General features: G+C 46.3%; 1 protein-coding gene across 1 annotated transcript; it reads right to left on the minus strand.

The window, feature by feature from the left end:
* Positions 1 to 244: 244 nt before the first annotated feature.
* Positions 245 to 2,965, minus strand: Asmt (acetylserotonin O-methyltransferase). The gene is made up of 8 exons (XM_087901372.1): positions 2,882 to 2,965; positions 2,366 to 2,537; positions 2,027 to 2,159; positions 1,835 to 1,903; positions 1,528 to 1,646; positions 1,021 to 1,164; positions 694 to 834; positions 245 to 459 (listed from the first exon to the last, which is right to left on the minus strand). The coding sequence occupies exons 1-8, from the start codon at positions 2,963 to 2,965 to the stop codon at positions 245 to 247; spliced, it is 1,077 nt and encodes a 358-aa protein (XP_087757498.1).
* Between the last annotated feature and the right edge of the window lie 12,168 nt (positions 2,966 to 15,133).

The raw sequence follows: 15,133 nt of genomic DNA on the forward strand, positions 1-15,133 counted from the left end.
GGAAGGATAAGAAGTGGTTCCCAGATGGACAGGAAGTGGATCACAGGATGTACATGGAGTGGGTCCCTGAGGTACAGTAAGTGGGTCTCCCGTTCACAGGAAGTTGGTCCTTGATGGACAGGAAGTGGGTCCCTCATGGACAGGAAATGCATCCGAGGATGGACAGAAGTGGGTCCCTCACGGACAGGAAGTGGCCCGCGGCCAGCTTTATTCATCCTGCTCTGCCCTCCCCCCGCGGGTGATGCTATTTCCGTGCCAGCATGACATCGAGGTTGCCCCCAGTCTGGCGGCGGTCGAAGCAGCGGACGAAGCCAGCAGCGGCGGCCATGGCCCGGTACTCAGCCTCTGTGCGCTCGCGACCGTTTGTCTGCACCAGCATCGTCAACGACAGCAGCGTTGTGTGCACCGGGCCCTGACCCCCTGGGTCCAGCACGGCCTCTACCAGCAGCAGTGCTGCGCCTGAGTGGGGAACAGAGTGACCCTTGGGTGACTTCTGGGTGAGTGACCCCTGGGTGGCCCCTGAGTGACCCCTATGTGACCTTTGTGACCCCTAAGTGAACTTGATAACAGCTGTTACCCCATGAGCCCTGGGTGACCCCCATGTGACCGCTGATCCCATGAACCCTGTGACCCCTGTGAGCCCTGTTTAAACCCTGTGACCCCTGAGTGACCCCCCATGTGACCCTCCCTGACCACGCTGACCCAGCTGACCCTGCCCTCCCGCGTGCCCGATCCTCCCCAACAGCCGGGCGGCGTCTGCGTCTGTCCAGTCATGCAGGACCCGGGCCAGGATGTAGAGGTCGGCTTGTGGTAGGTGGGACCGGAAGAAGTCACCTGGGGGTGGGTTCGGGGGATCAGGGGTTCATGGGGTGGGGTCATGAGACGGGAAAACGGTATGTGTGTGAGATTGACAGGCAGAGCTGGGATTTGCCCATCGGGTACAGGAAGTGATCCTCAGGCAACCTGCAATATCCCCGCCCCCAGGGTAACTAATGGCCCCAGGCCCCACCCCTCTCCCACCTCCCAGGAAGCGGATGGGCGGGGCCCCCAGTGGATGCTGGAAGTGGGCACGGGCAGCAGCGATGACCTCAGGGGTGTCGAACACGGAGACAGAGCTGGTGGGGTAGAGGCGGGCGCAGGCCGCGGCCAGGGATCCGGAACCACCTGGGGGTAGGGGGTCTCAGCACAGCACCCAGGAAGACTCAGTGCAGCACCCGGGAGGACTCTGCACAGCACCCAGGAGGACTCAGCACAGCACCCGGGGGACTCAGTCCAGCACCCGGGAGGACACAGTGCAGCACCCATGGGAAGGGAGGACTCAGCGCAGCACCCGGGGGAAAAGAGGACTCAACGCAGCACCCGGAAGTACTCTGCACATCACCAAGAGGAGGGAGGACTCAGCGCAGGATCCAGAGGAGGGAGGACCCAGTGCAGCACCCACAGAAGGGAGGATTCAGCACAGCACCCAGGAGGAATCAGCACAGTACCCAGGAGTACTCATCGCAGCACTCAGGGGGCTCGGCTCACCACCAACATCGCAGATAACCCGGAACTCTGAGAGGTCAAAGGCCGCCAGCACCCGTTCCCCGTACATGCTCCACGTCTCCTGCAGGGCGCGCATGAAGAGCAGGCGCTCCGCTTCCGACCTGGGGATGGGGCCTCAGTGAGGGGCAGGGCCTCGGGCTTGAGTGACAGGGGTGGGCGTGATTCCCAGGAGTGATTGACAGGAGTGGGAGGGAACACAGATGATTGACAGGGGTGGGTGGGATCACAGAGATGATTGACAGGGAAGGGAGGAATGAGAGAGGATGATTGACAGGTCCCCAGATGTCACCTGTAAATGGCCTCAAATGGCTCCCTCGTGGCCACGCCTACCGCGCGTGGGTACTGGTTCCACCCCTCCCTGTGGGCAGGGCCGAGGGAGGTGGTCGGGCCGGTGTCCAAGGGGATGATGGGAGAACTGTGGTGCCCGGAAGGCATGCACACCTGATGCCCCACCCACACCAACCGGAAGCCCCGCCCCTACCGCACAGCCCTTCCCAGCTCGCCCCAGCAACGCATTGTCGTCCCCGCCAGGTAGCGCAGCATCGAGCGCTGAGACAGGGGGCTGCCCGCCAGCAGGAACAGGCGCGAGAGCCGCGTGAGGGAGAAGGCAGGGTCTGCGGAGGGGCGGGACCGGGAGATGACGTCATCTGCTCAGCATGCCCAAGGCCCCGCCCACATCATCTTCCCCTGGCCCTGCTCAAACACCACCAGACCACGCCCCCTATGACGCCACACCCCTTGCCCCACCCCGTGATGTCATCGCCCAAGTCCAGGCCCCTATGACGCAGCATCCCAGGACCCACCCCTGCCATGGCGTCACCTTCTCCGCCGCCGCCGTCCCCAGCCTGCACGAGACCCAGGGCGGTGCAAGCATCCAGCAGCAGCCGTGTCCCATGAGGACTCAAACCCAGGGCCCAGGCGACTGCAGTGGCATCCAGAGGACCTGGGGCCAGGGCCTCGAACAGGCCCAGGTCGGAGGCCACGAAAAGGACCTGGGGGCGGGGCGGGGGGACTGAGCCCAGCATCCGTGGGGGAACTCGGAACCCAGTACTTGGGGGAAGACTCAGAACCCAGCACTCAGGGGGATTCGGCACCCAGCACCAGGGAAGAGTCAGCTCACAGCACCCGGGGAAGGACTGAGCACAGCACCCTGCCCTGGGGGGAGACTGAGCACCCAACACCCTGGGGAGGATTCAGTGAACAGAACCCTACCCTGGGTATGCTCAGCATAATACCTGGGCTACTAAACATTCAGCACAGGGGGGGTACTGAGCACAGCACCCGGGGGGGGACTGAGCACCCAGCACCGGGGGAGGACTGAGCACCCAGCACCTACCTGCGAGACCATGAAGCCGTGCATGTAGTCCATGAGGAGGCGGAAATCTCCGTCCTCCAGGTTCCCCTCCACAGCCTCCGCCATCTTCTCCCCGGCTGGCCAGGTGCAGGAAACTGGGTCAATCCGGGATGATCCAGTCAGAGCCAGTCATGGCCAGAGAGGAGGGGGAGGGGCGGGAGGGACTGAGGGCAGAACCCGGATCAACCAGCACCCTGATCACCCAGCACTCTGATCACCCAGCACCAGGATCACCCAGCACTCTGATCACCCTGCACACAGATCACCCAGCACTCCGATCAGACAGCACCTGGATCACCCAGGACCTGATTCACCCAGCAAGGGGATCACCAAGTAACCGGATTATCCAGCACCCAGCGCCCAAATCACCCAGCACGCAGCACCTGGATCAGCCAGCATCTGGATCACACAGAACACCGATGGCGCCCACGCGTGAGCGCAGGAAGAGACCACATGACAGACACCGGGTGCAGGGGAAGGATTTTATTGAACACGGGAAAGCACACGCGGCAACGTGACGCCCAGGGTTTTCCCGACCGCATGGCGTATCCCCACCTAGGGAGAGAGAGAAAAAAGAGAGAGGGCATCGCGTGGGGACTCGGCACCCAGCACCCGCGGGAGGACCTGTTAGAACAATACAATTTTTCACACACAGGCCAGTTATAAAAAAGCACTCTCTCCCTCTCTCACAGAAATAGGCCCCCCCTTAAAAATTGATTTTTTTTTATAAAGCCCCCCCTTTAGTTAAGTTCCCCTTTACGTGTACTGTGAGGAAAAGCGTCTGCCTGGAACAGAATATGTTAGAGCAATGCCATTTCTCACACATGAGCCGGTTTCAGAGGCACTTCTGCACTCCAGCATCCGCTCTCTAGAATTTTGAAATCCCCCCCTCTAAAATTTGATTCCTCTGAGAGAACCCCCTTCTCTATAGGGGTCCCGTCAACTTGTGCAGGGAGGAGGAGGGGGAGGAGGAGGAGGAGGGGGAGGAGGAGGAGGGGGAGGAGGAGGAGGAGGGGGAGGAGGAGGAGGAGGGGGAGGAGGAGGAGGAGGGGGAGGAGGAGGGGGAGGGGGAGGTGGAGGAGGAGGGGGACGGGGAGGTGGAGGAGGAGGGGGAGGGGGAGGAGGAGGGGGGAGGGAGAGGAGGAGGGGGAGGAGGGGGAGGAGGAGGGGAAGGAGGAAGGGGAGGAGGAGGGGGAGGAGGAGGGGGAGGAGGAGGGGGAGGAGGAGGGGGAGGATGAGGGGAAGGAGGAGGGGGAGGAGGAGGGGGAGGAGGAGGGGGAGGATGAGGAGGGGGAGGGGGAGGGTGAGGAGGGGGAGGGGGAGGTGGAGGAGGGGGAGGAGGAGGACGAGGAGGAGGAGGGGAGGAGGAGGAAGGGGAGGAGGAGGGAGAGGGGGAGGGGGAGGAGGGGGAGGAGGAGGGGGGAGGGGGAGAAGGAGGAGGGGGAGGAGGAGGAAGGGGAGGAGGAGGGAGAGGGGGAGGGGGGAGGAGGGGGAGGAGGAGGGGGGGAGGGGGAGGAGGAGGAGGAGGGGGAGGAGGAGGAGGAGGGGGAGGAGGAGGAGGAGGGGGAGGAGGAGGAGGAGGGGGAGGAGGCGGTGTGTGAAAAGGATCCAGTGTTTTCACACACGAATGAGCCGGTGAAACATGCAGTCTCTCTCTCCGGTTCGGACCAGGCCTTAGTCCCTCTAAAAAATCGCTTTCTCGGACGGGACCCCCTTCCTTCTTTCTCTAATGGGGTCCCGTGGTGTGGGAGCGAGCGACCGTGAGGATCAGCGTCTGCCTGGGGGACACGGGATGCGTGAGAACGAGGAAGGCGGCTGTGTCTCACAGCACACACATGAGCCGGTGGAAGACCCACTCTCTCTCTCAGGTCCTGACACTTTTGCGCGACCCATTCTCCGGAACACGAGTGTTTGCTTCCCACGGGAGACAGACACACACACACACACACACACACACACAGACAATGTTTCTGGACCCGTGTTCCCCCTCGATGAGCGGTCGGTCCCAGAAAACAGCTCTTCTCTTTCCCGGGAACAGGACGCCGCAGTAAAGAGATCCTATCTCTCACCCACCCACGAGTCTCTCCCTCTCTCTCTCTCTCTCTCTCTCTCTCTCTCTCTCTCTCCCCTCTCTCTCTTTCTACTTCTCTCTCTTTCTCTCTCTCTCTTTCTCTCTCTCTCTCTCTCTCTCTCTCTCTCTCTCTCTCTCTCTCTCTCTCTCTCTCCCACCTCGTAGTAGGGTGTTCTCCTCCTCCCTGCCTGCCCGCCACAGGGATCTATCTGTGAGAAGATCTGGGTGGGCGCACGCGCACACCGGGCCACCGCTCTGCCACCGGCTTCTCCTCCTCCCCGGTTCCCCGGTTCCCCGGTTCCCCGGTTCCCCGGTTCCCCGGTTCCCCGGTTCCCCGGTTCCCCGGTTCCCCGGTTCCCCGGTTCCCCGGTTCCCCGGTTCCCCGGTTCCCCGGTTCCCCGGTTCCCCGTCCTGGTTCTGCTCCGCTCTGCCCCGCCCACTCCCGCCATGTGGCAGCCGCTGCCACCTCTGCCGCCATGGCCCCATTCGGTCGGGCCTCTAAGACTATTAAAAGCTTACAGTTAAACATACAAGAGGTATTAGGCCGACAGTTTGATCATGATGATGTTCTGGCGTTGGCCAATGCATTCCTGAAGCTGCTGGAAGGATTGGACCCTCGAGGTCTTTTACAGAGTTTGTCCCACACTGCAGGAGGCATGGGGATTGTATTGCTCGTGCTCTTACTCCTGCTCACTATTTTATATTTTGCTTGCATTTGGCCCACACATAGCTCTCTGGTCACCCTGTGGAAGGCTGTACTTTTTAAAAATCTAAAGAAAAAGGAAGGACTTTGTGGAGATTTGGAGACTGTGATATAATATGTAGGAATTGTGCCACCCGTGCCAGGGGAGGTGTTGAGTACTGTCTTGGAATCTAAGAGAAGTTCCACTGAATGCTATAGGACATTTCAGAGTGACAAGTCCTCTGGCCTTGTTTCTAAGTTGCAAGTTTCACATACCCTGTGGTTTGCGGAAGTGGCTGCCCTGAGGCACAGTCTCAGTTTGAACCAACTGTTCTGCTTACTGAAGGAAGTCTTAGATTATATTGGAACGGTTAGATCACATCTCTGGAGACCCTTGTTTAAAATAGGCCAGGATGTTTTGCAAGCCCTCAGACCACCCTTTCTACGTTAAGCTGCCTTGTGTGCATCATCTAAATAAGTCGTTGGTTAGCTCATGATCTATCGTTCCTCTTTTAGATAAAACTGTTGACTGAAGCAATTGTTTCCAAAGTGTATAAAAGGATTGCTTAATAAATGCGCAGCGTGCAGTTGCATGTGCTGCTTTTGCTCTGCATCCCCTGTGTCCTGGTTTGTTCGCGACCCTTGCCCAGGGACCCAGACGCACTAGACGTCGACAGTGAAATATCTTGTTTTGTCCTTCTATGGTGATTGAAAGTTTTTGCTGGGTATAGTAGTCTGGGCTGGTATCCGTGGTCTATTAATGTCTGCATAACATTTGACCATTACCTTCTGGCTTTCATTGTCATCAAGTAGAAGTCAGGTTGTTTCTGATAGGTCTACCTTTATATGTTACTTGGCCTTTTTCCTTTGCAGCTCTTAATATTCTTTCTTTACTCTGTATGTTTAATGTTTTGATTATTATGTGGTGAGAAAACTATTTTATTTTTGATCCAATCTATTTGGTACTCTATAAATTTCTTGCATCTTCATAGGCATATCTTTCATTAGGTTGGAAAAGTTTTCTTTGATGATTTTGTTAAATATATTTTCTGTGCTATTGAGTTGAACTTCTTCTCCTTCTTCTATACCTACTATCCTTAGATTTGAAAGCCAGTGCTCTTAACGTGTCAGCCATCTCTCTAACTCCCCAACAAAAATAATATTTAAAGTAATTAACATCATTAGAAAATACTTTAAAAGATTTGTTTCTACATGTAATTTGCCTAAATGACAAAATACAGAGAACATTAATCTAAGTCTAATTGTTAGAGGTAGAGGCATGCAACTAATCACAGAAAACAGCCTGTCTGTGGCAGCATTACCTGTGAACAAGAACTTTGGAAGCTGATGCAACAATATCAGATATTCTAGGACATCCTGAGCTATAGAAAGAGTTTCAGGAAAGCCCATGATATACACTAAACATTTCAAAAAAAAATTTAAAGTATCTAAATAATCATGAGAAGCCATGCCATTGTAAATATATTTATAGACAGATTTGCTATGTTTGATACTTAATTTTAAATTAAATATGATGAACTTTTGTTCGTACTTCAAAATAAAGTATTTTATGCCCAGCAGCCATATCTGAAATAATACCAAAAATATCCATGTCATGTTTTATAAATCATGTGAAATAGTATATTAACACTCACTTGAAATAAAAAATAGGAGTTCACCAAAATTGTAAGTATAACTTAGGAAGGAACCACCGCCATATATAGTGAAAACTGAAGCCTCTTCCAGGAATGTGAAGTACATGAGGCTCATGATCAGATTTAGTGCCCATCCTTTTAGCCATAGGATGATGGCCACTTGATCAGAGGAAGATGTCCCTTTAGCCTCATAAAACTTTTAATGGGTGAATGTATGTAGCAATTTCCTCTAAATTTAGACATCATATATTAAAGGGATGTAAATAAGACTCTTAAAAGTTAAAAAAAAACCTACAAGACCCTTGATATGATTCACAAGTGTCAGGAAATCTTGAAATTTAAGATTTACACATTCCCTGCCCATGGTGAGATCCACTGGAAGGAAGGACTCTGACCTGTTGTCTAGCCTGGACGTTGTGTGGGGAGTTCCAGGGACACAGCTTTCATTTGTCATGACCCATGCTGGTATGGGGTTTTGGTGATACTGACACATTGAGTCACCCATGCTCCTCTAAATGCTAACCCATCCTGGAAGCTACTCTAGCAAACTCACTGAATCCTTAAACTAGGCACCCATTGAACTTTTTCTTTGATCTCTGTCTTTGTTTCACTACCTGAAGAGAGTGGATATTTGTTCAAATCTCCCGAGGAAAATTCAGGCAATGAAAGTTCTGTTTTTCTTCTTATAATTTATTAGCTCTCCAGTCCAACACTGAGTACCAAACGATCTTGTAAGTCCCCTCTTCACAGAGCTGCCCTTGTGTTTTGAATACTTTCAGGTCTACTGCTTCAGGTGTGAGAGAAGAAATCTTGCTAAACACTTTTCTACGTTCTCTTGATATTGTATAGACAACGTAACTTAATGGGATGTAGTCAGCAAAAGACAAAAAATAATAATTAATTATCTGTATTTAACCATTATTATAGTAAGTATTCACCAGACCTTGTGACTGAATTTTAAACAAAATTCTATGTTGTAATTATATACGTTCTACGTAAGGCACATTATGTTGTAATCAAACATAATAAACTTTATATATACTTACTTCAATGACTTAATGACTTGGAATTGTCAAAATAATTCTAAAAAGCATTGAATTTGACTATTAAATGTGATTTCCTTACTTTCCAGATTAAACTGTGAAGTCAAAGTGGAGGAAGAAAGGAATGGAATTGTGTGGTGAAGCTAATCACATGCTGTGGTTCCCACAGTGCACAAATGTGAAATGAACCATCCATTGTGCATTTGGTAGTCATAAGCATTTTCACTGCTCAGTAATTCGGTTCACAAAAAATTCAGAACATTGTACTCATTAGTTTGATCACTGAACATCCTGTAAGTACCTAAAAATGTTACACAACACTCAAGGTGCTAAATCTACATCAGTGTCGAAGAGAAACGTCCATTCTAAAGGATATGAATATGGAAACAAATCCACACAGAAAACTCTAGATTCACTGGAAAAAACTGAGAAGATAGAGAATAGGAGAGTAGCTTCATTAGTTACTTTTCTATATCTGTGATAAGACAACACAACCCAGGCAATTTATAGAAGGAGGGAATTATTTGGGGCAGCAGTTCAGAGCTCAGATATTGATTCCACAAATAGGAAGTGGAGAACACTAACCCAAAATGGTGTAAATCTTTTGAAACCTCACATGCAACTCCCAGTGACAAATCTTCCAACAAGGCCACATCTAATCCTTCCCAAATGGCCACCATCTGGGAACTGAGTATTTAAATGCCAGATAATGTGATGACATTTATCATTTACCCACCAAAGTAGACATTTGAGTGATGATGCCATTTTATATAATAATAGGATATGAAGGAGTCTTCCTTAAAATCAAAAATAAATCAGCAAGCTAATGAATTGGGTGTGTATCTCACATAATTTATAAATTGATTTAAATGCTCCTGCTGTGTGGAATTTATTCAGTTTATTTAGGTAAAATAGTAAATATATATGGCATATATATTCTCCAGGATACACATATGTGATACCTATTAAATATAAATTATATATAATAAATGTATAAAATAACATTTTTAAACATGTGAATTTTGCATTTATTTGTTAACATGGCCCCAAAATAGAGAACAAAGTATTGATACTTTAATAATGATATCAAATCAGTAAGAAGAAATCCTAAGAAGCCCTGCTGATAGGAACATCATTATCATATGTATTTACACACTCATGGGGTATCACATGACTACAATTAGTGATTAAGGAAATGTCAGCAGTGAAGTAAGTCATAGCACAACACGTAAAGCGTGAGGTGGTGTTCACTAAAGAAGTATGCTTGCTTACTTCATCTGATACAAGTTCTTTTACTATGAAGTCTGCTCCTTGCTTCCTCACAGCCTTGAACCGACAGACTGCAGCTGCTAGGGTTCTGGAATGCAGCTTGCTGGGAGTGTCTTCCCTCAGCAGGACACTGAAACTCTGCCATAACAGTAAATGGGGCTCCCACTCAAGAACAGCATTTGACAGCTGCAGAGGCCGTGTCCAATTGTTTGCACAGCTCCCAGTCTCCAAAACAAACAGAAACACACTGTGTTCAATAAATTTAATTAGCAGGTTGTCCTTTAATTTGGTCTCTTAACAATCTGTCACTGTTTCCCTTAAAATAGCATTCTAAAAGAATAAAAATTGTGTCACTTAGCTGTTCTCCATTCCAGTGATTATAAAGGAACTATTTTTTCAATAATATTATGATAATTTCCCAACAGTCTATCAATCAATGTTGACTATTTATTCAAAAGATAACAATAAAAATGCATGTATAGTGAACTTGCATGCATATAAAACACATATACTAATATAAATATGTGTGTGACATGTTTCAAACATATATATATATGTAATATTCTATACAATATATAAATTTATGTACACATTGTACATATAGACTTGGTTATATTAACTTGTTTTTGCAATGATTATGAAGGATTCAGAGATAGTACACAAAATTCCAGTTTTTCTTTGGAACCATCGAATAGCTCCTTAGTTTTAGGACACACGCCAAGGAGTGATTACAGTCAGTTTCTGTGGCCCAGGTCAAACCCTCCCCTGCTTCTTTTGAGCTATGTGGCCATGGGTTCCTGCTTCCCTTCTCCTGTATCTCAGAACCCTCTTCTGTACAATGAGTGGCAAACACATTGACCTCAGCACATCGCTGACATGATTTCTAGGCCTTTGCTTGGCCCCATAAGAGTCCAATAAACATTGCCTATTTCTGTGCCTATTGCCTATTCATTGAGCTCAGAGCAACTGCATTAGAAACATGAATGCTGAGCATAAAAATATACTTTAGAAGAAGTAAATGAGGCTATGCTTGGCAATTCATTTAACAAACACAATTAGTGGTAGCAATTAAAGCTGTATCTGTGATTATCAGAAAGTCCTGTTAATCTTGAAGCCATAGAACTGCTTTCCTGTCCTACTGTAATTGGGGAGATTTGCGGTTCCTAGCCTGTGTTTAGCTGCCTGGCTGTGTTGTCAGAGAAGATGGCTTGAACTCTAGCAGTATTAAGACAGCTTGTTCTCAGTTACAAATCACAGAAGCATTCAAGAATGAGATGGAGTTAGGTGGGGTAATAGCTCTGCTCTCTTGCCTTTCTATTGGGAAACCAATTATGTCTCTGAATTCCTGCTGGACTATTGCTGGCGTTTCACTAGTATTGTCTATGTCGGGAGGTTATTCCTGGCTGCAAGATGTTCGAAAATAGCAGAGCAGGACCTCATTCTCCCCCAACAAATTCAAGGTTATATTAATAGGAACGAATATAAGAATGAGATACAAGGTAATGTTTTATTGTCTTTTGTAATAGCTATCATGGGAAACATTATAGTTTGGTTAGCGTTTCCTGTATTCCTTTTACAGACTAATATTTACTGTTTTAATATTGAATTGCCTTCAGGACTATGGTGCTACAAACTTTTCATTGCTCAGTTCCTCTGAAGCTTAATGAGGAGCTGATGTAAGAAGATTTTATTTTGTACGCAAAATTTTTATGTGCTTTAAAAAAAAACATAAATAGGAGCTGAGCAACTTGAGAGATTGGCCACCATGGCTCATTCAGGAGCTCTAGCTGGGCTGGATTTCCATATTTCCCATGATCTCCACTGTCACTGCCACTTCCTCAGGCCTGATCCTCCATTAGGACTGGTGCAGCTTTGCCTCCTTGAGGCAGCTTTTCAGGCTCAGTGCCTTTTCGAATATTCCTCTAATTCATCAACCATGCAATTTGTTGAGTTTATATTTTTAACATTCTTCCTGTGAACCTGACTCACATGTTAGTATAAAATTAGGCATATTCAACATTATAGTACCCCTTGCTACTTGTTGACTCATTCTGCAGTTTTCTGAACTTAAAACAGAACTAGCCACAATTATTTAATATATGTTAAAAAATAGAAAACTAATTCTCTTCTCCTCTCCCTCCATATTATCTAAGTCCTCATAGTGTAAAGAAATAATAATGAGAAAGCATTATTTAAGATACAGACGTAGGTCAAGAGTTTCTTAGAACAAGATAAATTAAGTATTCACTAAATCAAAATGTCTTATAATATCTAGATAAAGTTGATAGATCATGCCATCTGATCAATTGGCAAATTATTCAGAGCTCACACTCTGATACTACACACTGCTTGAATGGGTGTCACAACTCAGGATTTTGAATTAAAAAATTTATCCCACACATCAATGTTCAACATCCCCTTCATGTTCAGATCTCAGTGGTTTTGCATTGAGACTTGTTTGCCTATACTTCTCTAAGACATTACATACTAATTTTAAAGACTTGTTCAGAAAGTTTAATTATGTGTGTGTCTGTGTACATGTGTGTGAGCATGTGAATTTGATTGCAGGTCCTGGAAGAGGCTGGAAGAGAGTGTTTGATCCCCACTGGAGTTACAAGTGGTTATGAGTCACTTGATATGGGTGCTGAAATGAACTAAGATTCTCTGTAGAAATAGTATATGCCCTTAATCACTGAGTCATCTTTCCGGGCTCCAAATATCAGTTACAAAAGCTTAGTGCAGGAGAATTATCTGTTGTCTGTCAATCATGTATTTTAATAAAATGCTGATTGACCAGGCAGGAAGTATAGGTGAGTAAACCAGACAGGAAGTAGAGGCAGGACAGTGAGAACAGGAGAAGGCTAGGAAGGAGAAAGCCCATTTCTCCAGTCCTGCCCAGAACACAGAGAAGCAAGATGTAACCTGCCCCACTGGAAAAGGTACTGAGCCACATGGCTAACACAGCCAAGAATTATGGGTTACCGTAAGATGTAAGAATTAGTTAATAAGAAGACTGAGCTAATGGGCCAATCAGTTTATAACCTAATGTAGACTCTGTGTGATTTTCTTTGGGACTTGCTGGCTGTGGGGTACCTGCTGGGACAGAAACCCCAACAAGCTGGCCCTCATGTTACAAAAGCAAAGTTTTTTCTCAGTTTAAAAAAAAATAGGGAAATGATTAGAAGAATTATCTCACCCAAGAAGAGATACAGAAGAGTTATCAGTGTATGGCATGATGTTCTGCACTGTGTCTTTTGGAGAAAACACTGAGCTCAAGAGTGTTCCTTTGCAGTAGATGAATAAATTCCCCATGACACCAAATGCTACCAAGGATGGAGGGTGAAGAGCCACACCCAGTGCTGATGGGACTGAAATATGGTGAATCAGCTTTGATGGGGCTTTGGCATTTACATCTCATTGCCAAAACACCTAGATCTGATGTCTGATGGTATTTACTCAGAAGAGTTCAAAATTTATGCATTCAAAGGACTGAATATAGAAATTTATTCATAATTGACTAAACAGGAAACAATGTAAATGATCTCCAATGTGTATGTGGATAAAGAAATTGTTCTTGTTCAAGATGCAATATTGATTACCAATACAACTTGGAAGTATCAAATCATGAAAGACATAAAAATGATAACCTCATGTGCATACGTGAAAGAGCAATCTAAAAAGACCAAATAATATAAGATTTAAAATTGAAATTTTCAAAAGGGCACAACTATGACAAAACTAAAGAAATCAGTAGTTGCCAGCTTTGAAAGTTGTGAGGATTAGTTAATACATGATACATCAAAGTTTCCTTAAAGGGTCTGAGCACAAAAATGGGACAGACATAGGATAGCAAGTGCATTCAGCTAAAAGAGCTGTGCTGTGAGGTATTGTCATGAGATATAGACATTATTATTCTAATAAGGGTTACCTTTAATCCTGAATTTTCCTTGTCTCAATTTACAGTCCAGTGACCTTTTTTCTGCATCTTGGTTATACATCCCCATTTTCGCATTGCATTTAAAACCTTGACTCCCTGTAACTACACAACATGCTGAGACCATCCGTGAAATCATCAGGAAAGACCCATCTGTGTACTATTGGATCACCATGGAATAAAGGTAGAATTCAACAACAATTCTACCCCCAGAAAGTCTATAAACTCATGGAAAATGAACAATCAACTACTGAACCACCCCTGGGACAACATATGCAAATCTATCAATGTAATCCATCACATAAATAAACTGAAAGAAAAAATAACATATGATCATATCATTGGATGCTGAAAAAGCATTTGACAAAATTTAACACCCCTTTATGATAAAGGTGTTGGAGAGACTGGGGATAGAAGGATCATACCTAAATATAATAAAAGCTATTTTCAGCAAGTCGACAGCTAACATCAAATTGAATGGAGAGAAACTCAAAGCCATTCCACTAAAATCAGGAACATGACAAGGCTGTCCACTCTCTCCATACCTCTTCAATATAGTGCTTGAAGTTCTAGCAATAGCAATAAGACAACATAAGGGGATCAAGGGGATTCGAATTGGAAAGGAAGAAGTTAAACTTTTGTCATTTGCAGATGATATGATAGTATACATAAGTGACCCCAAAAACTCTACTAAAGAACTCCTACAGCTGATAAACACCTTTAGTAATGTGGCAGGATACAAGATCAATTCCAAAAAATCGCTTGCCCTCCTATACACAAAGGATAAAGAAGCAGAGAGGGAAATCAGAGAAACATCACCTTTCACGATAGCCACAAATAGCATAAAATATCTTGTGGTAACTCTAACCAAGAAAGTGAAAGACCTATTTGACAAGAACATTAAGTCTTTGAAGAAAGAAACTGAGGAGGATACCAGAAAATGGAAAGATCTCCCTTGCTCTTGGATTGGGAGGATCAACATAGTAAAAATGGCAATACTACCAAAAAACAATCTATAGATTCAATGCAGTCCCTATCAAAATCCCATCAAAATTCTTCATAGACCTTGAGAGAACAATAATCAACTTTATATGGAAAAACAAAAAACCCAAGATAGCCAAAACAATCTTATACAATAAAGAAACTTCTGGAGGCATTACTATCCCTGACTTCAAACTCTATTACAGAGCTACAGTATTGAAAACAGCTTGGTATTGACATAAGAACAGAGAAGTCGACATATGGAATCAAATAGAAGACCCGGCTATTAACCCACAAACCTATGAACACCGAATTTTCAACAAGGGAGCAAAAAGTATACAATGGAAGAAGGAAAGCATCTATAACAAATGGTGCTGGCATAACTGGATGCCAACATGTAAAAGAATGAAAGTAGATCCATGTCTATCACCACGCACAAAACTCAAGTCTAAATGAATTAAAGACTTCAACATTAATCTGACCACATTGAATCTGATAGAAGAGAAAGTGGGAAGTAGTCTACAAGACATGGGCACAGGAGACCACTTCCTAAGTAGAACCCCAGTAGCACAGACAAGAATAGAATCAATGAATAATTT

This window comes from Myodes glareolus, chromosome 24, assembly GCF_982192425.1.
Source record: "Myodes glareolus chromosome 24, mMyoGla1.1, whole genome shotgun sequence".
Classification (NCBI taxonomy): Eukaryota; Metazoa; Chordata; class Mammalia; order Rodentia; family Cricetidae; genus Myodes; species Myodes glareolus.